Source organism: Gymnodraco acuticeps, unplaced genomic scaffold, assembly GCF_902827175.1.
Source record: "Gymnodraco acuticeps unplaced genomic scaffold, fGymAcu1.1, whole genome shotgun sequence".
In the NCBI taxonomy this organism is placed as follows: Eukaryota; Metazoa; Chordata; class Actinopteri; order Perciformes; family Bathydraconidae; genus Gymnodraco; species Gymnodraco acuticeps.
In genome coordinates, this window is record NW_022990682.1 from 658436 (window position 1) to 682821 (window position 24386).

The 24386-nt window shown below is 38.8% G+C and overlaps 2 protein-coding genes across 2 annotated transcripts; one reads left to right on the forward strand and one right to left on the reverse strand.

Annotated features, from left to right (window-relative positions):
• The first annotated feature begins 600 nt into the window (after positions 1–600).
• On the forward strand, positions 601–16245 carry mtap (methylthioadenosine phosphorylase). Its single transcript, XM_034230180.1, has 8 exons — positions 601–740; positions 1839–1925; positions 2251–2309; positions 2462–2634; positions 8451–8575; positions 10787–11026; positions 13311–13433; positions 15311–16245. Exons 1-8 carry the CDS (start codon positions 717–719, stop codon positions 15347–15349), a joined length of 870 nt encoding a protein of 289 aa, XP_034086071.1. The 5' UTR covers positions 601–716; the 3' UTR covers positions 15350–16245.
• Positions 16246–17171: 926 nt separating this feature from the next.
• Positions 17172–20420, reverse strand: cdkn2a/b (cyclin-dependent kinase inhibitor 2A/B (p15, inhibits CDK4)). The gene is made up of 2 exons (XM_034230179.1): positions 20091–20420; positions 17172–18075 (listed from the first exon to the last, which is right to left on the reverse strand). The coding sequence occupies exons 1-2, from the start codon at positions 20211–20213 to the stop codon at positions 17812–17814; spliced, it is 387 nt and encodes a 128-aa protein (XP_034086070.1). The 5' UTR covers positions 20214–20420; the 3' UTR covers positions 17172–17811.
• Positions 20421–24386: the final 3966 nt, after the last annotated feature.

Here is a 24386-nt window from a genome sequence, read left to right on the forward strand (position 1 = left end):
GAGCCATCAGGGAGGTAGTATGAGGAGAGTCAGGCAGGATTGCAGTGACAGGTTCAGCCACGACTCGACATCCAGGACTCAGGACCACAGCAACAACACATTTTATATTTTATTTAGACTGGGAAACAAGGCTATATTTGTACAATACATTCAATTTGTGTCTAAACCCCTAAGAAGTTAAATGAGATGGTGAGTTTTTTACATTTAATTTCTTCACATAAAAGCACTTAGCATGTCTATCAGGCTATTACAAATCAAACTGAATGTGAATAGGAATGTAGTACATGTTTAAGCCTAAGGATAAATATATATGTAAACTGAGGAAAACTGTTATGAAAGATAAATAAAAAATTGATAAAAGGTAAAGTGAAAATATTTGCTAATGGGGAATGTTTACATATTTCACTGATGGATGGTTTTGAGTTTTATAGTCAAATGAAAGGAAACATACAGCTTGCTTAAGGCTAAGTGTACATCTGAATAAATGGCAAGCAAGTCAGAATTGAAATATTTCTAAATAAATAGCCCCAACAAAAGGCTATTCATCTCATCTGAAATGTCAGTTTATCGCCATTCTCTTATTTTGAAGGTCAACAGGAAGCGAACTGTCCGTTGGTCTCTTCTCTGGCGGATGTAGCGGTTTGTATTCTGTAACATTCTTCATCCTCCCAATTTCTTCATATATATTGACTTTAGCAGGCAAGAACATTGTCGTCATGGCTTCCACAGTGTCCATAAAGGTAAAAACCGTATATTTAAGGTCGGGTCTGTGGTGTCGCTAACATAACTGTGTATGTTATAAACACACTGGCACAGGGAAATCAATGAATAAATGTAGCTAACGTCAGCTAAACGTGGCTTCATGATGTGCTGCCGCTACAAATGTGGGAATGCGGAACAATGTTATAACGTTACCGAGCTGTTAGCATCGTACTCTATTAGCCCATTGTAGTTATAATATGCAATACATAAACTAAACGAAAATGACACAAGCTAACATACATGCTAACGTTGAACCATCTCAGGTGTATTTGTGTGGCACGTGGTCAGGAGGAGTGCACCCTGACAGCTGCATTAAACAAATACATATATGCAAGAGACAACAAGGCTTTCACACATTTCACAAAAAAAGTGATAGAAACACGTGCATACAAAAGTGTGTACCACATAATACTATAGCCTATTGTTAATGTTAATGTTAATGCCTCTTGCTCTGTATTTTGTTATACTAAAGGACCTGTGTGTAGGGGGTTAATGGCAGAATATCATATCATGTGAAATAGGTAGTATGTATAACAATTGTTGTGTTTTTATTAGCTACATTGAGACTGAGACGGTTTCCAGTTGACTGCTTGTATAAATCACACTATGGTCACATTGGTATTTCATTTTTTCTTTCTACCTATCTGTATTCATGTCTGTCCTTTTGGTGCTGCAGGAACTTTTACACTTTCCCCACTGGGGATCAGTAAAGGTGTATCTTAATGTTTTACTCAAGTACTTTACTTTAATGCAAATAAGAGATACTTGAGTAATTGTTCATGCTTTGTGTATACAAACAGAGATCCTACTCCCTTAGGGGAACTAAACCACATCTTATCATCCTGGATTTCAGTTTTTCACTTTGTATTGAGACTTATTTGAATATGTGCTTACTTTGTTTTCAAAACCTTATTTTTATATATATTTGTTGTGTTTAGCTCTTGCTGCAATTCTCTACACTGTACATAAAACAAACGTTGAAAAGTTATATTTATTGTGTTTTATATTGGCACACAAAAGGAAGTGTTTGGCTAATAATTACAATGTTTATTGACGACTTTCTTATTTCTGTTAAGATTGGGATAATTGGTGGTTCCGGCCTTGATGACCCTGATATCCTGGAGGGAAGGACTGAGCGATACGTTGACACACCTTACGGGAAGGTGAGTTGTATTTTGTGGTCCAACGCTTTTTCCATTATGCAGAGCAGTGTCAACAATACGCTCTACTTGCATATGTTTGTAAATTATTTATTACAGTATGTTTTCAACATAATACATTTAATTAAATATACAATAAAAGTCACGTCAAAGAACAAAAAATAATAAATATATAAAGAAAAATTAAACAGGAAGCAGTTAGATTCAATTTGACAACAATATAATTAGTTAAGCCAGTATAAAAAAACGAAGAAAATCGTAGTATAAATGACAAATATCACCTTAAAATCAATTTGATTAATTGGATTATTCTTCTTTCCTTGAACAGCCCTCTGATGCTTTAATACTGGGGAGGATAAAGAATGTGGAGTGTGTGCTCCTTGCAAGGTGAGAAAGGATGTTTTACTCTACTTTAAAAAGTGAATTATGAAATGCTCTCTATAAGCTCCATCTAGTGGATATCAATTTTTACTGCATATATTCACCCAAATTGGATAAACAATGAATATCTTAAATGCTACTTTTCCCTCATTTTGTAGGCATGGGAGACAACACACCATAATGCCGTCCAATGTGAACTACCAGGCCAACATCTGGGCTCTGAGAGAGGAGGGCTGCACTCATCTGCTCGTCACCACGGCCTGCGGATCGCTCCGGGAAGAGATCCAGCCCGGAGACATCGTCCTCATCGATCAGTTTCATCGACAGGTGAGTGGGGTCTGAACACAACAACATGTTAGGGTTCAGATATTTATTTATTCTTTCCACATACTCTCAGGAAGAATTAAAAACGGTATTATGTCAGAGCATTTAAATTGTATTTTTCGTATTTTGTGTTAGTAATGTTAAAGATATGTTTAGCTATGTTATTCTTTTTTCTACTGATGTTAATCAGACAGAACATGAAATATGTTCCCGATTAGAATCGTTGAAAAGCCATTCGTCATAGAGTCGTGAAATCCTTATATGAAGCAGTACAAAGTGATAACTAGGGTTGAAGAGCAAGAAGAATTTTGTCACACATGTACATGCACGTAGTACAGCACACAGCGAAATTGGACCTCTGCATTTAACTAGGGATGCACGATATTGGTTTTTTGAAACCGATACCGATAACTTCCTGCTTCTCAAGACCGATACCGATAACCGCTAATAAAAAAAAATTACGCCACTAATTATTTTAACGCGATTAACGCATGTGTATTTTTTTTCCTCGGCCGCCCCGTAGTTTCAGAGCGCATCGAGTTTAAAATACCATCTACAAGCTGATGCTGACAGCCCCGCTCCTACCGCCCGCTTGTGGCAGACCACACTTCCACGCTCACCGGCAGGCACCGACTGGCCATCTGGAGGACCGGGAGGGTGTGTGTATGTGTGGCCCGAGCGAGCGAGAGAGAGACCTTGCGTGCATTGTTGTTGTTAGCATCTGGTGCTAGCTAGCTGCGCTAACGGATATACGGAGCTGTTTAAATGAAAACAGAGGAGCGACATTTCGCCACAACTGCTCTGAGCACTTGACTTTATGCAGGAAGCCAGACAGTGGGACATTGTACGAAAAGTCAGCACACTCAGCACGGATAGTGTGCAACATGATTGCAGCGTCCAGGCAGCTCCGGTTCGAGCATATGCCTTGAGTTGCACATAGCTCCAACGCCCATACCACCGACGACATGTTTGTTTACTGTCCTGGCTTCACGGCCGCACACCATTTACGTCACAGCCAGGCATGAGTTAGGGAGCGCTGGATTTGTGAAAAACTCCCCTCTTCCTAAACCACTAATACCACAGTACTGGCAAAACGGGAGGAGCCGAGTGAAAAACAAGCGCCCCTCATCCCAATCCACCCACACCGCAGTATTTTTTCTTTTTTTTTACCCAAAAAATATATTGTATATTATCGGGGCTATTAATACTGGGATCAGGTTTATCGGGATGACGTCATAATTCCTAATATCGGGCCGATAATTATCGTGCATCCCTACATTTAACCCATCCTAGTACTCGGAGCAGTGGGCAGCACCGATTGGGACGTGAACATGTGACCCTTCGGTTCAAAGAACAAGTCCCTACAGACTGAGCCACTGTTGCACAACTCATCTACATTTGACCAAAACTGCCAAATTGACTATTGCAATAAAAGAAATAGTTTTTATAATTTTTAACTGATCCTCACACCATGATCGTTTTTTAATATATTGGTCAATGATAATTAGAATAATGATGTAAAAAAATATCAATCCCTCCCATGTAAATTGTATTGTAATTGCAATATCAGTCAAAACAATCGCATCTCGTTATTTTCCCCAAATCGTGCAGCCCCAGTGAGAACATGAAGTCGTTGCAAGACCTCTATTTGAAGGCTGACCAAAAAAAAGTAGCATATTTTTCCTGGTGAGTGAAGAATACCAGGGCTGCGTTCAAAATCACATAGCTCTTCTTTAACCTTCTCTCAAAGGTTGTTCTTTTTCCCTCCACCCTTGTCCTTACTTTAACTCAGGGCTCCTCATAGTGCGGCCTGCAAGTACAATACTTAAATACATATGAATACACTTAAATGTCATTCTGTAATGACTGTACACAACAAATCCTCCCACACATCTCGTGACAGGATCGTCCAGATAGCTGAGTAACAAACAGGGAAGGACTGACTTGACTTAGGTTTGCATCTTTCAAACCAATATTTGTTCACTTTTATTCTCAGTGGGAAGGATTATTACCTTTGCCTGATGTTTTGTTGGATTTCTAAGTGTCTTCATTTGATCAGGGCTTCAGTGAGAATAACAAAATGCTGTCACTGTTTTGTTCTCTGGAAACATTTGACACCAATACATGTTACAGAGATATTTTTGTCGTCACGGCTACTTCCTGTCTGTGTCATTTTGTGTATCACTTTCTCACCCTTCAGCTCTCATTCATTCAATTCACTGAGCTTGTAGCCACTACCACGTTATAGTGGATAATACTGTGTGAGATCTTCTTCACATGATTACACACTTCCCTTCACTTATTTTCAAGTTGACTTTTGGAAATGACTGTAATTATACTTTGCTTTGACAGTGCTGTTATTGTTAAACAGGTTGACTAATGCCTCTTTATTTAAAACTGTATTAACTCCCGCTATTCATATTTTCGAAGACTTGAGTTGCAACAAAATTAACACGCTTTAATATTTCAGTTTTTTGGTCACTAGAACCCCTCGCTCATTCTTCCTGCGAATGTCTTTCTTTTTCATTGACATGGGAAAGCATACTATCTCCACAGTGTCTGACCTCCAGGCATTTACATCTATACTTAATGTGTAGCATTACCCTGTGGGAGTGTGAGAGTCTCTCTGTTAGCTGACTTAAATGACTCCCATGAAATAACTCAATATGTGCGGTGAGAGGTGCTGTGTCAGTGGGAAGACTTCAGTTACCAATGAGTCGCCACACAGCTGGCTGAATGGAGACACCCACAGTGGTGTCAGTGTGTTCCCTCGCGTACGACCGCCTGTGGCTTTGCTTTCTATTAGTGAATAGCTCCTCTGCCAACATTAAGCACAGACCATTTATCAGAAATGAGGAAGTTGTGTTTGTTGGGACTTGTTCAGACTTGTCCTGCAGGCAGCATGTGACGGCAAGTTTGTAAAGGCCTTTCTTGTATCAACTTGTCTCCAGTGCTTATTTGTTTTCTGTGTCTACTGCTAGCCATACTCTCTTTTAGTGCTGCTAGCTCTATGCCAAACACCACTGTCTCACAAGTTTGACCCTTGACTTAATTTATCTTGTTTTGATTTGATATCAAACACATTTTCATGTCACCATCTCATTTGGAGAATTTAGCGAATGTATGCGAGTTGTAACAATAAACTAAAACACATAACTTAGAAGTAGCTTGTCAACACAAACACATTTAATTCAACATGGGTGCAAGGATACACTCCAATGATGTTACTGTGTTGCAGTGTGTATATGTGAGGCTTAGTAATCCATTGTATATCCTTTTTGCATTTTAAGAATATTTTAAATATTTCATAATTAAAGGCTGTGGGAGCCATTCAGTGCAACAATGATCCTGAAATGACATAGCTAATGAAATGCCAGGATAACTTAATTTCTGTAGCATCAACAGGCATTGTGTTCGGCTGAGTGTGTTCGGCTGAGTTTGTCCCACACACTGCTGCTACTGATGATCACCAGGGTGCAGCTGGCTATTTAACTATTGACTTCCAATGCCAGAGTCACGAACAACAGATTGGGTTGGGCATCAACTTAAAAGATTTCCATCGATGGGCACGTTCATATTTTAGATGTCTGAAATAATTGTGGTGTGACTCTGCAGTCCCTGTGGAAATAGAGGAATATCCAGTTATACTATGACTCGGCACCACCTAGAGATTGTTTGTTTTGTTATTACATAATGATCTCTACATGTATTTAAGTTAACATTTAAATAGTATTCAGAACTATGGCTGCACAATGACTCGATCATTTATCAGGAACGCAAAACTCACTCCTTAAAACTCACCTTTTTATGAAAGCCTTTAACTAATGAGGACACTACTCGGTTTTTAGTATTGTGGCTATTGTAGAAACGCTGTATAATGTTACCGGCTGGGGATTGTCACCGCACGCTATTATTATATAATATTGCATTGTCCAAATGACAGAATGCGCAATATTCGTTAATGGCAGAACAAGTACAAATCTCATCCCGAATGAAGTATTGCCATCTACATATTTTATAAAAAATATCCTTGTTTGGTGCAAATACTTTTATAAAAAAATCATGATAATGTAAATAATCTCTCAAAAATGATCATTGCCTTTCCGTTTTTTTTTGTCATATCAGAATTGCTTTATCATTATATTGTTCTAAATCGTGTATCCCTTTTCAGAACAAAACAAAGCTGAGCGTATACAGGGACACAACCCCAGATGTTCTCATGTCGCTGAGCAGAGTGACTCAGGCTCTAGAAAGAGCTGCAGGCTGGCACTGTGCCAGGAGGAAACTCGCTGAATCAGCAGAGCCGCGGTGGCCGTTGTTGGCGTTGTAAAAGAGGCCGGGCGGCGGCTGCTGATGTGTTGATACTCCTGAATAGCTGTGAAGGGACTGTTCATCAAATATTGAATAGTTTAATGCAGGAAAGAATTCATCCTAACTTGAAGTGTACCGCCAGAACGCTCTGCTTTTTCAAACACACACATTCAGGATTCAGGATGTTTATCGTTATTCCGGTTATACAAGTCCTGTGGCAAGCTTTCCTTAGGAGCTCCAAATATCTGGAACAAACTCTCAGAAACCTGCAGGTCCGCTAAAACTCTGACTACTTTTAAATCCAGACTAAAGACTTTTCTTGTTGCCGCTGCTTTTAATTGAACTATTCACATCTTAAACTGCACTGTAACTTTTATCCATGTATTTTTTCTTTTAATGTTTCTTTTATTATCTTTTCTTTTTAATGACTGATTTGAAATGCCATTTTCTTAATGTCTTTCGTTTTTTGTGAAGCACTTTGAATTGCCTTGTGTTGAAAGGTGCTATATAAATAAACTTGCCTTGCCTTGGAGGATCGCCATAGACGCACATTAATAGAACAAAGACACAATAACATGATAATGTATGAGAAGCAATACAATGCTGTTTAGATAATGATTGACATAAACAAATAACTTAGCTGCTTGGTTCTTGATGTCATTAGTGTTCATGTTGACACTGTTTCCTTAATCAGAGTGTCCGCGGGGTCTTAGAAAGTATTAGAAGTTGATGAATCAATTTAGCGAAAATTAAGGCTATTAAAAAATATTAAACGGCATTTTCCAAGGTTTTACATTTTGTAGCTTGTTTTCAATAAGTATATAAATTGTCCAAAGAGGTTGTATTCTACAGTGTGCCTGAATGTAATCATTGCGTAGGTGTGTAGTGTGATTCTGTGTAGTTTATTTATGGCATCCCGTTGGATTTGACGTCATCTGAACAGGACATCGCACGCTCACTGCTTGATAGCGCGAGAAGGTCCGTTTACACCGGTTGTTAAACAACATCGTTACGGGGAAATGCAAGTCTGCGTCCAAATGGTTGGAAGATAAGGAGGAAGGACAATCAATACTGTATATAGTCAATGTGAGGTGAACTGCGTCGCCAATGTAGACGGTTAGAACTCCAAGTGGCGATGAGGTCTTAAAATGTATGGAAAGGGTCTTAAAAAAGGTATTGCATTTTTTTTTTTTAGGATTCCTGCATATACCCTGTTAATTAATAATTAAAAGATTTGCTTTTTGATTTGAATGTTTTCTATTGTCTGTTTTTGTTGTTGTTGTTGATAAACTTTCTACTTTAAATTTTTTCATTTAAAAAGTGAATTGCTAACCTAATCGAAAACAGTTAGAATCTGAAAAAGTGTCATATTCTATTATTTACTTTTACATTAGAATCCATTTTCATAATTACAAAACAAATCAAATATTTACATAGATTTAGTTATTTTTTTAACAAAACCTAACTAAGGCATCTGGAACTTCCGTGTGTTGCCAGGATACTAACTATCAGTACTTCCTGCTCTTGTTTCCAGGACGACCAAGAGAGCTCAGACTCTGTATGACGGGCAGCCGAGCAGCCCTCCAGGAGTTAGTCACATCCCCATGGCCGAGCCTTTCTGCAACCGAACCAGAGAGGTGAGCTCTTAAATACCAGCACATTTATCTCGTTTCACACATGTTACTTCCTCAACTATTGTATGATTTGTCTCCAATATTATTTTAACATGAAATCTGATATTTAACTTTCTAATACATTTTTAACTTCAAATTTAATATTTACAATTTTTTCTCCTTACATAACAATTGGAAAACAGTACTTTCAATTTCAATGAAATAGAAAGTACTATTTCAATTAAATAGAAAGTACTACAAATAAAGTAATTTACATTTTAAATTATTAATATATACACACATTCTTTTTTAGAAATATCCACCCTTCAAATTGCTATTTGAAATCAACATCGCTCTGCACACTTGCTAAAGACCATTTGTGTGGAAAACTCAGTTCATTTGTAGGGCTGCGCGAGTATGGCCAAAAGTATGCGGGTAAATCTCACCGTAAACTATTTAATTATGACCGATCATAACTCAGCTTTTTTCAGCGTGGTTTAGGAAACGAGCTCCGTGTTACAAGACGGGCCGGGTGGTTTGGCACCGCTGCAGACTCTTTACATGGAGGAGCGGAGGAGGAGTCCGGGCGGTGCTGCAGCTCCTGAGCAGAGACACGCTCACTAAGCCGAAAAACTATATCCGGTCACAGAGATCTGCTATTCTAAAGTAAAGTCAACACATATCGACCCTAAATAAAGTCTATATTAAGAACGCGAAACGTTTAACATGTATATCGTTTTTTGTAAACGTATGACAAATGTGTGAGGGTGATGACATCAGAGCATCGTCCTATGTGCGGGGGCTGAGCTCCGGACAGCCCCGGCACAATTTAACCCCTGCTCATATCCTAATTTCAGGATGCACAATTTTAACTTTGATTAGAGGTCAAGATTCCGGTCATTCTGACTCTGACTCATTCATTGTTTCGTTTTGTTTGACTTTTTAAGGCATAGCAAACTCTGTTCTGTCACTTTTTATTCTTCCAACCTGCGTTTTCTGCAGGTTTTTTGCAAAATCATTTTAAAACGACAAAGACATGAAATGTTGTTGAAACGTAGTCACAAAAGCAGAACAGCCTCGTATTTCCTAATACTTATCTCGGTAGACTAAAATATTACCTGGAAAAACAGATACAACACAGCATAGTTGTATTGTTTGTATTCTTCTAACACTTCAGGTTATAGAATGAGATGAACAGCTATTCACACCACGTCAACAGTTCCCACATTAGATACATCTGGTGTTCTTTATGGCTCCAATGTGCAGAGATCTTCAGCACATGTCTTGTGAATTCTCCGGCCGAAGCTCCAAATGAACCATCAGTGTTTGCCATCAAAGTTCCAGCTCTCCCTGTGTCTCTCTGAGTCTCCATTGCTTCAGAAGATGATCACCAGGGTGCAGCTGGCTATTTAACTATTGACTTCCAATGCCAGAGTCACGAACAACAGATTGGGTTGGGCATCAACTTAAAAGATTTCCATCGATGGGCACGTTCATATTTTAGATGTCTGAAATAATTGTGGTGTGACTCTGCAGTCCCCGTGGAAATAGAGGAATATCCAGTTATACTATGACTCGGCACCACCTAGAGATTGTTTGTTTTGTTATTACATAATGATCTCTACATGTATTTAAGTTAACATTTAAATAGTATTCAGAACTATGGCTGCACAATGACTCGATCATTTATCAGGAACGCAAAACTCACTCCTTAAAACTCACCTTTTTATTAAAGCCTTTAACTAATGAGGACACTACTCGGTTTTTAGTATTGTGGCTATTGTAGAAACGCTGTATAATGTTACCGGCTGGGGATTGTCACCGCACGCTATTATTATATAATATTGCATTGTCCAAATGACAGAATGCGCAATATTCGTTAATGGCAGAACAGCCTCGTATTTCCTAATACTTATCTCGGTAGACTAAAATATTACCTGGAAAAACAGATACAACACAGCATAGTTGTATTGTTTGTATTCTTCTAACACTTCAGGTTATAGAATGAGATGAACAGCTATTCACACCACGTCAACAGTTCCCACATTAGATACATCTGGTGTTCTTTATGGCTCCAATGTGCAGAGATCTTCAGCACATGTCTTGTGAATTCTCCGGCCGAAGCTCCAAATAAACCATCAGTGTTTGCCATCACAGTTCCAGCTCTCCCTGTGTCTCTCTGAGTCTCCATTGCTTCAGAAGCGTCCATCACAACTACCTCTCTGTTTCCTGCAGGTTCTGGTGGAGGTGGCCCGGAGCCTGGGGGTCAAATGCCACGTTGGAGGGACCATGCTGAGCATCGAGGGGCCGCGCTTCTCCTCGCGGGCCGAGAGCCTCATGTTTCGCCAGTGGGGCGCCGACGTCATCAACATGACCACGGTGCCCGAGGTCGTCCTGGCCAAGGAGGCGGGCTTGTGCTATGCCAGCATCGCCATGGCAACGGACTACGACTGTTGGAAGGAGCATGAGGAGGCGGTGAGTGGCGTGCTGGATGTTAGGAGCGCAGACCTGTTTTATTATGTGTGTTTGTTCTGGTTTACGCCTTGTTTGAGTCAGCATTAGCAGAGTGTGACACAAGCTTAGTTAGTTTATACTTTTTGGAAACTCCTTTGTGTTCGTTGCAACTCCTCGACAATTACAACCACGACAAAAACACATGAAAATTAATAATAATAAAAGAACAAAGAGTTGTGTATGCATTTGCAAAAAACTGCTCCTTATACTAGGATGGGTTTAAATGAGTCTACATTTGACTGTGTGCTGCACTGTCTATATGTTTGTCGATAAAAAGAGGATTTAATCGTATACTTCTATTCTAGTAAAGGTATCTATGTGTATTCTAGTCATACAGATACCAAACGGTTAATTAAAATAATCTTTGGTGAACTTTATCCAATGCTCCCATGTTAACCGTGAGCTAGAAAAGTGATTGTTCTAGTCATTTCTCTCACAGAAACATGTGGAAATGATGACAAAGGGACAAAGGTATATCTATAAAGAAAGATGATACCAAACCAAAACCCTTTTCAGTCTTCTTACTATGAGCCGCTTTGGTTGCTCTCGCCGGCCTGATTATTCCATCTGTTAAGCCTTGGTGATGTGTTACTGAATATGAATCACTGGCGCTTTAATGAAATACAATCACTCGCTTGTTTTTTCCCTTACTTCCTGCGACTGGAAGATTTTCTCGGTTGTGCATGTGACAAAAAGGTCCTTACTGTAAAACGCAGTGATCCATGTCTTCTTGTAGCAGGAAACGCAGCGTTCGGGTGCTTTAGCCTCTCTTCAGGTTTTGCTGCAGAGCATTGAGGTTTTTACAAGTATATGAATAGTCAAATATTGTTCGGGTACAATCATTGTCCAACAAAATGGAAAATGTTAGTGAAAGTCAACATTACCTCCCCATGATATTTGAAAAGGAAACGGAAATTGCAAACATTGGGTGCTGTTTGAAGACGGTTCAATCGTAGGTAGGAAGACTAAAGTTAGTAAAAACATGTTACATCATAAAGAAAAACATTTGACTCTCAGACCAGATGGTGGGTAATTGTATGGGTTTGATGGAATCTCGACAGCATCTGTGCTCTGTAGGCCGACTGTAGTATGTGTGGCTTCTTTTGGCTTCTGGTTGCCCCCCCCCTCTGTCAGATTCCGATAGTGCGGCTGATATACGGCGTGTGGGCGGTTTCGGGCTTATTTGACACAGATCCAGCCAAACTCACAACTCCACTTCCGAGTTCCTGCAGCTGACCTCTTCCCCCTCCGGTTGCCGAACGCTCGCCACACATCCTTCCGCCCCCCCCCATCCTTCCGCCCCCCCCATCCCTCCCTCTTCACTCCTTCCTAGCCTCCTACCACCTCCTGCCTCAGTCTGCTTGCCTTCCAGCCTCCGGTGGAAGCCCTGCCAGAGGAGGTTGAGTCACTCTGAGTCATCAGCTGCACTGTCTTCCTCCTGCAAATACCACAAAATCATGAGCCTAGTCATTGACTGTGATATAAACACAAAGCGCTAAAGAGGGGGGTTAATCAAGGTCGCAGGAGAAAACACAGGAAACAGAAGTGATGTTGTGACTTAATGTACTGTCCACTGTATTAATGAGTAACTGATCGTATCGCTTCTTTTCATGCAGACCTTTCTGTATTTCAGAGGCCTCAGTTTCCTTACGTCATTACAGAAGATACAAAATAGCAGACTTATTGCAACATTTTCAAATGCATTTCCCTCTTCTTGTCACAATGTTAGTCAGGTGAACAATGTGATGATTGCCAGTGTCTTAGAAATGTCAGGTGAAATGGCTCAACACTCAATTACAAAATGAAACCCATGTAATACTTCATTGGAGTAAAGGGCACAGCTGGCTGCCAGAAAAACAATATACTGATCTTCTCCATTGCCTTGCCTTAATTTAAAGCGTTACGGCAGTGCCATAAAGATATTTACATAAGGTTGTTCATAATCGGCTTTACATCTAAAATGTAATTATTTGCCGATTACATTTATTTTTAATTAAATTGGATATTTTGAAATGGTAACAACATGTAATTTTATCAGTGTCTTTCTTCCATCATGCATTGCTGCCATACATGTCTATTAATATTTTATTTACAAGGTTATTTACAATGCGATGGTTCCATTTTACCGTCATTGCTAATGTCAAAGTACATTTTAACCTGGAAGTATAAAGTGATTGACATTTAAAGGACTTTGCATGTCTGTCAGTGATTCTTATCACCGGATGTTTTTCCTCCCTTGTCACAGGTCTGTGTCGACAACGTCCTGAAGACGATGAAGGAGAACTCCAACAAGGCCAGCAGCATCCTGCTCACTGCCATACCTCAGATCAGTCAGATGGACTGGGCACACACAATTAAGACTTTGAAAGTAAGTTGTCAACTTTATGATTCATTCCCATTTTGTATGTCTTTAGAGAGGTTGTGAAATAGGGTCTGTTGACATTTGACCAGACTATCTCCAAAGGACATCTCATTTATACTGCCTATCACAGAGCCACGTTTTTCACTGTGTTTCGAAAGAGCAGAATCTCTGAAAACAGTAGACAGTCATGAAGGTGGTCATTATCGAGAAGTCGTAGGGCCATAAGAGTGCGATGACTCAGACACTGCCATGGTGCTGTGTTGCAGCTTTTCATAGGGTTTAACCAGTGTTGTGCTAGTTACTGAAAACCAGTAACTAGTTACCATTACTAGTTACTTCATTTCAAAAGTAACTCAGTTACTTTACTGATTACTTACACCAAAAAGTAATGCGTTACTGTGAAAAGTAACGTTTTCGTTACTTACACAAATGGCTCCCATTAAAGCCCTTATAGCCTTAATTTCAGTACTGTTATTGCATTGGAGAATAATACAATCTGTTGATCAACTTGACATGCATTATATACTATCTGGATTGCATCGATATTAGCTGGCTTTCCATTTTTGTATATTCTTTCTCCAGGTAGTTGGAAAAAGTGTTCCGTCCCATATGCCGTGTGCTGCCCGGTCATGCTATCATGCTAACTAGCTCCCTGAAAGCGGGTGACTCCACTGTAGCAATAGCCTGCATGTGTTCTACAACATACCGTGCAATGGCTTTATCGACTTTTCCCTGGATAGCAGTCCCTTGGTTAAAATCCAGCCGCTGTTGCTTAGGTGGAGGTGGAGTGGCGTCGGCTGAGTCTCTGTGGTCTTAGCTACTAGCTTCGTCCCAGCATGTTGTTTTTGCATTTGTTTTAAGAGATTTGAATTACTGGTTTGGGCAGTAGATAGGATCTTTGACCCGCCAAGACACAACTTACATTTAACTAAAACGTTCTTTTCTTTGTGCTCGACAAAAGTGAAATAGTGAGAATATCTCCAGGTGGAGAAACTAGACTTGAGCTCCGCCGCCGCCATGATGGTCTTGTTAGTAAACAACACAAAGCCCACAGCGCGTCTCCGCATGTGACACAGGAAGTATCTAAGTACATTTACTCAAGTACTGTACTTAAGTACAGTTCTCATCTCTGTTCGCCTGGCTGTTGACTATATAAAAAAACTAACGCAGTAACGGAGTAACGCACCATGTAGTAACGGTAACTAAGTTACTGGATTTAGAAAGTATTGCGTTAGAGTACTAGTTACTACCAAAAATAACGGCGTTACTTTGTAACGTGTTAGTCCCAACACTGGGTTTAACACAATGAAATCCATCTGGTTTGACTTAATATTGAAATCTGTGTTTAAAAACATTGAGCATAAAAGGTACATACACCCGACTATATTACAGTCTTAACTCAAACTATGCGGTAATCAAAATAATAAATGTGTGATTACCGGTGCACATTTTTTAAACGGATCATTTAAAATGACCCTATTCTGCTTTAGGGGTTTTCCCTTTCCTGTAGTGTTACATAGGTTTCTGTGCATGTACATGGTCTGCAAAGACTCAAATCCCAAAGTTCCTTCCCACGTAACTCTCGCTTTTATTGACTAGCGTTCCAACACATTGTTAGTGATCTTTTGTTATTTGCATTATTCACACTCGACACTTCTAAAAAGCTCCCTAATGATAAAAGATTTGATTTTTAATTGGCGGTAAAGATAATAGAAACATCTGTTTTTATTGAAGCTTTAAAAAAATCAAATTGTCTGCTGTTTTTCCTTTTTGTTGTTACCTCAGACTAACCTGAAACTCACAGGATTGAAATGTAATGATAGTTTCTGTTTATCGGTGAGATGTATTCGGGAAACAAGGCTGTTTTGCTCTTTCTCTTGCAGACAATGGCCCAGTCTTCAGTGATGTTACCCAAACACTGAGCGTGCAGAAAACAGTGTAGTAGAAAAAGGATCCCGGACCCCACCCACCCCTCCACCGACTCAACTCTGCCTGCCGTTTGTCATCAGTGAATCACAAGAAAGTGCCTCACATAATTATTGCATGTGCTCTGTCTTCAGCTAGAGTTTTATTGTTTTTCCTTGAGTTAAAATACACTCATGAATCTCCAGTAAAACCCCCCCACCTCATACTCAATCACAGGCCACCCTTTTTCTCCGGAACAAGCATCAGTGTCGTCACTCTGCGGTCAGTCCTACATCATGTTAAGGTACGAGAAACATTTAAAACAATCTCAAAAGATCAACAAAGGTTTAAAGTCTTCTAAAGATTATTCTAGATATACAATCTTTGTGGATTTATATTTTTGGTGGTGAAGATACACAAATATTAACAAAATTATATATTTGCATGTAAACCGTTGGTGTCTTTATTGCTATTGCTTTAATGCGTTGCAACTTTAGCACTTTGTTGCCTTGGTTACAACTCATTTTAAAGTCTACTTTGAACCTATTGTAGTCCAGTCCTATATTTCAAATCCCTGAATACACTTTGAGCAAAACGTTGTCTTGTTACTAATGCTAGAAATATATATTTTTTTAGGGGCACATTTTAATTTGTTAATATTTTGTTGAGTATACTTTAATTTGTGTTTGCTCTTCATGACGCTTGTGAATCAAAAACCTGCAGCATCCAATATAAATATAGACAAAACATGTATAGCTAAGATCTGCACTGTACATGCAAACTGTTTTCCAGTTATCATAAATAAACTGGGTTAAAAAACTCTCTTCATTTTTTACACTGAGTGACTTTGACCTATACTGTAGGAATAAGCATGTAATGAAATTGGCAATTTTTGTTAAAGTTTACAAATGTTTCCGTGTCCTATTTTTTTCTTCTCTAATCTGCATTGGCTGCTCCTAAATGTCATCACGCGGCACAGTATCTAAAGACAGCTACTAACTTTAGTTTTTACTCTTTGTTTACTTGTCTATATAAAATAAATGCATTATTCAGCACAAAACCGGTCAATAAAAACTACAGAGAAGTGAACTATTCACTTAGAGCATCTTACCATTTGCATTGAAGTTTTACACATGTTCAAACATGAATTGGAATACAGGGTGAAATACTTTTAGTCTTGGCTAAGAAAGGTCAATATGAATGGGAAAAATACCTTTAAAATACGATGTAATTGTGCATTAATATCCTCCTGAAGAGAGAGTTCAGATTGGAATTTCCGGTCCCTTACAGTTTGACATAATGAACAAAATGTATTGTAAAATACAAGCTGATTGCCCTGGATGTTAAAGTTAATATCTATAGGTTGAATGATGCTTTCAACTTTATTTACTGCCTGACATTATTCCTGTTGGGTTTCGGTATTAGTCACGTTTGTGTATTTTTAATGTTTCCTGTTCCTTGTTCTTTCTGCAAGTATAAATGCATTAGACCGTAACGGCAATCCATTGGGTGTACAACTATATTTTATTTTATTAGGAAATCATTAGACGTTATTACAGAAGTCCAAGCTGCTTTAAGTTGACTATCTTCTGGTAATCATCACGTCTTAAACGTTCCATTGAAGATACATTAAGGAACTCCCATCAGTTAAACTGTGAGGTCACCTGAGGACAAACAATCATGAGCCTAATATTTACCAAGCAGTGTCAGGAAAAGCCTTCGCTATGATCCCTCTGACAATATTCCTAAAACTATATTAAGAAGAATCTAAGGAAAGTCAGCTAGCTAATGTGGAACTTTCAAACAATTTGAAACTGAATAATAAAAATATAATAGTCGTTTTTTGTGGTTATTCATTCTTTAGTACCTTTTGTTGTTGTTGTAATCCATCCTTTAGACAATAGACATTACCATATTAGTGCTGCTTCTAATCTGCACCATTAACACACTTAAAATGACATTTTATTAAAGTGCATACAATGCGAGGTCTGCATATCATTTGTAAAAACAGGAAGTGACACTCCGAGTCTGCAGAACAAACATAATAGTGCTTTAGTCACACTAATGTTGGGTGTGCAAAACATTTTGAATGGCTTTGGTTAAATAGTCGACATTATTCAAATGATCTCATATCGTTTTAGACGAAAAATTAACACTAATCTTAATTTAAAAATACAATGTCATGAACAAATATTATAGGAAGACTGTTCACCTATACAGTTATATATTCGGAATATTTCTATTATACAACGCAGAATAAATCTTAACCGATTTGTGTAGCTATTATTAGACATTATGGCCAATAACCATATTTTACTGATTTGTCATGACAGCCTCATATTGACAAAGATTTCGTTAAAAATGCAATACCTACAAAACATCCGATAAATAAATACAAAAAAACGTTTTACAGCAAAACATCCTATGTTTCAGACAGAAGGCCCTCCATGCCCCAGTATCCCTTCATTAACGTCCAGCGTCACTCGGTGTCCGGTAGAGACTGTAGATAATCCTCCACCTCCGTGTGTCCGTGCTGCCGGGCCAGGTCGACGGGTCGGTTGTCTTTATTGTCCCGGGCCTGCGGATCAGCCCGATTCTTCACCAGCAGCCGCACCGTGTCCACAAACCCGGTCCGGGCCGCGTCGTGCAGCGGGGAGCTCCCAGTGCTCCGGTCACTCACCGCCGGGTCCGCTCCGTGCCGCAGCAGCAGCTGAGCCACCGGGGAGCTGCCCATCATCATCACCTTTAGAAGAATATACCCCGAGTTAGATTCTAGTTTGGATTGATTACAGCCATTTTATTTATTTTTTAAATACATTGCTCTATCTGATATAAACAATCTTCTTATTCCACATTTCAAGATGCAAGGCTTTGATTGTCATGTGTAGCTACAGTGTAGTTATGACAATTAAATGCTTAGGTCACAGGCTCTTCAAACAGTGCAACACAATAAAACAGATAATAGTGTAAATAAAATATAATATAATAGAAATAGTGCAGAATAGTCTATACAAGTAATTGGAATATTGAGAGATATATATATAGGCTATGTTGCAAACAGATGAATGTTGTGGATGTTCTTTCAGAAGTTCAGGAGTTAAACAGTCTTATGGCCTGTGGGATGAAACTGGCCTGTTTCGGCATACCACAGGCTTCCTGCAGTACGTTTATTCTAATAGGCTCAGTAACCGTCCTGTCGTGTTTGGCTCATAGACTAGTTTGGCTCTCAAATATTGTGTTTTACATTTGATTGCCTCAAGGCCTTATGATATCCTCCACAGTATTTTAATAATGACTGATCATCCCTTTCATTGGGTTTTGAGTGGTTTAGTCACATTTGTAAAACCTGGTGTTCCCGTCAAAGAGACACACACGTTTTGGAATACGTTTCCAGTGTCTATACTTTGTATATTCACCGTAGATGTGAACCAGTCTGAGACATTGTGGTGTTACAACATTTTTGATGATAATTCATGTTTTTTGTGTTCATAAGAGAAGTTAAAACACACCGGTCAAATCTGACAGGGAACTCCAAGGTAAGGGGAAGAAACGAACACGACAGGAACGCTTCTTTTTTTTAACCAACTATTCATATCATTAGAGCATTCAATATATTTTTTCCCCACATATTAAGGCTATACATTTTACAGACACAGTGATACAGTATTTATTCTAATAAATAAATAAATATTTGTTCTATGTTATGCTTTTTATTCCTGCATTTTACTTCCACTTGTGTCTTTTATGCTTCCGTTTTGGAGGAACCCAGGTTAGGATTTTCATTGCCACGCTTTTGTGCATCGAGCAACCATTCTTCACCCAATTAAAACGACCTCGCCTTAAGAGCTCGAAATGAATGTATAAACAGATAGTTTAACAGCCCAATACAACAAAATGCTAAATAAAATCTGCTGCTGCTGATTTGAGACGCTGCCTTTTAGTTATATCCTAAAAATTATTTCCTTTTTCTGTAATGTTAACAATTAATGATATCCTGATCTCAAGTTACAACACGAATGCACTTAGTCTGAATGTTAAGAGCTTTAGACTTAAGGCTAGAAAAACAATGCTACTATTATGCTGGTTTTCAATGTCAGGTGTTATGATGTTAATACTGCTCATGTGTTGTGGTAACATGCTTCAGAGATTACAAACTGGGCCCTAAATCCCACATGAGGTTTACTCTTTTAGGAGTTTGGGAGGGAGTTATGAAAAACTAGTGCATTTACTCTATTATATATGTATATATATATATTATATATATATATATTATACCCAATTCTGGTAGATTTTAACCCAGCTGTTTTTAGAGTGTAAAGGCACTTTAAAGAAGGGAATTAGTTATTCTTTAAACTGAACCGTAAAGATCCAGACCAAGCTAATCGTAAACTACGAACTGCAATAAAAACAACAGTTACGAAATTCTAAATTGTAAATCGTGCAACCATTAAAAGGCTCCACACTAACTTCTAGTTTCGTTTCATTTAGCTTGATTAAAAATACAAGCTTGATAATTGATAGCCTATGTGTATTTCCTCAATAAATAAACAGTTTCATAATTAAAACTCTCGCAACTGCGCGTCATTTTTAGGTGCGTTGCTTTGTCAAATATGCCATTAACAAACAACGTCAAATAGCCTTGTTAAAGAAGTTGGTGCTATAAATACGTCACCGAGGTCAACTCAATTCATGAATATTTCTAAGTGCGAATATTGTCTTGTAAGCTATCGGGGGATGCCGCGGCTCCGGTGCACTGACCTGCAGAGCGGTGTGTCCCAAGCTGTTCACCCCGTTAACCTGCGCTCCTGCCCGCAGCAGATCCTCCACAGTTGCCGTGTTCCCGTTCGCTGCGGCTTTCGTCAGCTCATCCTCCAGAGTCATTGTCCTGAAACCTGCAGCGACACCGTCCGTGGATCTGTCACTTGGTGGTTCTGACAAATACCGGTTCCAAAACACACCGGTATAATGCACTGGGACTTGATGTGTGGAGGTCCCCCGGATGATGTGTGTGTCCACCCCGCAGGTTGTCTCGGTGTATGTCGGTGTGTGTGTGTGTGTGTGTCGTGCATCGCCTGTCCAGAGATCCAGCCGGTGTTTGCCTCGACTTGCCTGCTGCAGCTGAATGGGTGACGTCACTTTCTGTTGCAAAGACTGCCTGAACAAGAGGGGGCGCTGTAAGCTATTTCAAAACATTCAAACATCTAGGAGCTATTATCTGGAAATCCAATCGTCCAGAGGTCCAGACACAAGTGTGACGCATTCTGCAAAACCAAATTGTCTGCAGTGGTGGGATTTAACTAAAAAGGTAAACATTTACTCTGTAAATCTGTAAAGCATTCTGTAATTAAGTAACATTTTGAAGAACTTGAATTTATAGGTATAGGGCTCTTCCATTGTATGCTACTTTATACGTACTCCACGCATGTAAAAGGATAATAGTTTACTTTACACTTCATTTAGAAGATAGTTTTAGTTACTCTGCAAATATTAAATAAAGATGAAATTGTAGGGAACTCTAAGGACATAATTGTCTGTGCGGTTAAACACTAGATAGAATATGTTTGTCTTTACTTTCTCGTAACTTCTACAATGTATTATTATTATTATATAGGTTGAGCCACACAATTCAAATGAGCTCTGCCTTTACCAGCTATACGAAAGTGATGAACACTTCATAAGTCCATTATGAGTACTCTAAATTGTTGTATTCAAATACATATTTCAATGCTAATATTTGTACACTGTATACATTTTTTCTACAATATGGTATAGCTAATTAAGTATAAGATTTAAGTAATTTGATTTTATGATTTTGCCCAGCTTAACCCTGGAAACATAGTTTTAATAAACAATCAGTTCTCATGAGTTTTCTTGGATCTGTATATTTTAATTCCCCCTCACTTTCTTGAATGCAACATCAATAAGAAGTCCTGGAAATAATTATCTACAGCTCTATTGCATATAGGCATTAGCAGATGATCTACAGTAATATGATGGAAACCTCCAGAAGAGAAGTGAACCTTGGGATGTGATGGTTTTATCATCTGTAACTGATGTGTTTGTAAAGTCAATAAAGTGACGGTTAGCCAATGGGATCAGAGGCTTAACAGGATAGCTAATCAAACAAAAATGATGATAGAGGCGTGTTGTTTTACCTGTTCTTGCAATTGTACTTCAATGACTTTAGCATCACATGGAGCTACCAGGCCTTCCTGAAGGTATTTTTTTTAATTTTTTATCTCAACTGTGGTTTGTTTTTGTCATTGATAGCCTATAATCTGAAAAGTCTTGAATATCAGTGGAATAAACTCGGTTTTCTCGCCAGCATGTCAGATGCAGAATTCTCTGTTAAAAATTGGGAAATGTTTTTGGATTTACACTATGAGTTACCACAACATATTTTCATTGTTACAAGCTGGCTCTGCTTGCAACATAAGGACTACAGTTCCACACCGGAGTTGCCCAAAACAATCATTTATTTTATCCAACACAGTGGTTACAACCAACAATAAACCAGAACAGAGGAGCGGTGTCCTGCTGCACCGAGCAGGGCAGCTGAGAGAGAGCGAGAGCCTGTTCTGCAGCCCTCTTATCTACTGGAAGCAAGTGCCACAGGTGGGTCATCACTGCTGATTACAAGAAACACAGGTTACAGCAGCACCAACTGGTGGACAACCACAGGGTTGTCACATCATGCAGTCGTTATATTTGTTAATGTCAATATAGGAACAAAAGTACTTTTGTGCCTCTCTAATAAAACGATCTACAAACTTAATATCACACATCTGTACTGAATGACCGCTTGTGTTTTGTTTTTATTCTTCTCTGTTTTCTGTTCATAATTTACAATTTTTTTTAATTATTATAATGAACACTGATGTTTATGCATCTTTTCTGATGCATTGGAATAATTGTTCAATAAAGTTGGTGAAAAAAAGTGTTCTAGTGACGTCGACTCTATTATGGCCAATCAAATGTCTGGAAGTTCATTGTGGGCGGGGGTAACCTTTGACCAATGCGTCTGGAAAGTTTAATTGCGCTGCACGTGCGGTGCGCCGTTTCAAAATTCGGAGTTTATTCAGTTTGGGGCAACAAATAAAAATGTCAGCTACTAAGCTATATTTCAAACACTTCAGAGCAAATAACCACTGCAAGTTGTCTAAAGAAACGACGGTTACTGGAGGGAAAAAAGTGCTCGAAACAAGCCTCAATAAAGCTAACAGCTGGAGTAGGAAGGAACTGCCACCATGAAGCCCGCAACAACTCTGCTTTTCTTCCAACAAATGAAATGAGTGACCTATACAAAATGCTCAGTTTAAAATCAAGGAATTCCACCTGTTCTTCCATTATGGATGTACTGGAAGGTTGTACAATAAATGTTTTCCTCCTGAGGGTCATTACCAATCTTCCAATGATGTATTGCTGTGTGGAGAGACTGTTTACAACACACTGGATTATAACGCGTCACCCGCCATCATGGATAAACGCTTGTTTTATCGGCTGGATTACGATGAAATTATCTCCATATTCAACCTGGCAACGTCACCCAAGGTAAAATAGTCTTATTCTTACCCTGTTCAAATCACAACTCTTGAGATTGATGTGTAATTTATTTGCCAGTACGTATTTGCTTTGCTTTTAAGCAAATACGACAACCGTTAAATGTATCTGCTTGCATGTGATGTGGACATGAGGGGGTGAAAGGTGATTGATGATATGGCTGGGAAATATGACGATATATATGAATAAAATTGGCTGTTTTGTATGTATCTATCGTGATATAGGGCAGGCCTATGTTCATTTATTGTTTCTTAACCTAAAGCTTTTAAGTTTTACACTAGTCCTCAAAATTAGAAAATGCTCAGTCATAACCATACATGAGTTTAAAGGGCATAGGCTTCATCATTTGGTTTTCTATAGACTATTTATCCATTGTATTACCAGAAAACATCCTGTTTCACCATATCATTATTGAGGCATGACATTGCCTATATCTTGATTGAATATGTTGGCCATCTTAATGGAGTTTATTTACGTTTCTGCTATCATTCGTCATACTGTTTACTGAGTCTACTGTCAAGCCTGTGCTCATGACTTGTTAGTAATATTGACCCATAAGGGAAGTATTCAAGTTTCCTTTGCTATTGTTTTGGTATCACCTTTGTAAATTAGATAGTAGGACTATCAGTGAAGATTTAGACTTTAAACAAAGCCAATTCAGTCATATTTGGTCAGAGGCCAAATGGATGACTTTGGATAGTCCCTAGAAATGTTAACTGTTTGCAAATGTTCCCCCCATTGTCTTAAATCTTGTGGCATTTACACAATTTTGGGGTAATTAAAATTGAGTATTTATGCACAGTATGACATTTATTTGGATTTGTTGTTTACCTTTGCCCTCCTTTACTTCTGTTGATGGTTGCACCTCAGGTAATAAAGCAGTCTTTGATCACGTTGGCTGTGATTTGGTGCATATTCACAAATGGAGCTTAATTTGAATGATTTAAAAACAGTTCATACACATAACATAGTTCTGGGACGCCAGCTGGATGTTTTGCTAATTTAGTAATCCAGACTCGGTGAACAGGAAATAAGAAACAGCTGTTCTATGTCATTTGTTACAAACTGAAACTATAACAAAAATACATTGGGTCACTTTTTGCTGAGCAGATGAAAATAGTTTTTTAACAGGTTGCTGTTATCAGTTGGTTTGTGTTAACAGAGACATTGACAAATGAATCATGTGTTGATGGAGGCCCGTCACAGACCCATTGAAGAATCCCTGTCTGCCTCTAATGGAGTCAGCAGCTATTGTGTGTCTAAAAACATTAGCTGCTATATTTGAGTAATTCTGGATAATTGAAACTTCTAACAACTCATAGTGAAACTATGTCATGCTTCTTCTCTTGTTAACCTGCTTAACCACTGCTGTGTGTAAGCAATTTTCATCTGAGTGTGACTTCTAATAAACATGTGGCCATCACACACACACACACACACACACACACACACACACACACACACACACACACACACACACACACACACACACAC

Bases quoted from the DNA above. Each gene is read 5' to 3' on its own strand.
- mtap (XM_034230180.1), top strand. From the start codon at position 717: ATGGCTTCCACAGTGTCCATAAAG. The intron at 2,635-8,450 runs GTGGGGTCTGAA...ACTAACTATCAG, and splicing joins TCAGTTTCATCGACAGGTGA to TACTTCCTGCTCTTGTTTCC. The intron at 8,576-10,786 runs GTGAGCTCTTAA...TGTTTCCTGCAG, and splicing joins TCTGCAACCGAACCAGAGAG to GTTCTGGTGGAGGTGGCCCG.
- cdkn2a/b (XM_034230179.1), bottom strand. From the start codon at position 20,213: ATGACTCTGGAGGATGAGCTGACGAAAGCCGCAGCGAACGGGAACACG. The intron at 18,076-20,090 runs GTCAGTGCACCG...ATTCTTCTAAAG, and splicing joins TGGGACACACCGCTCTGCAG to GTGATGATGATGGGCAGCTC.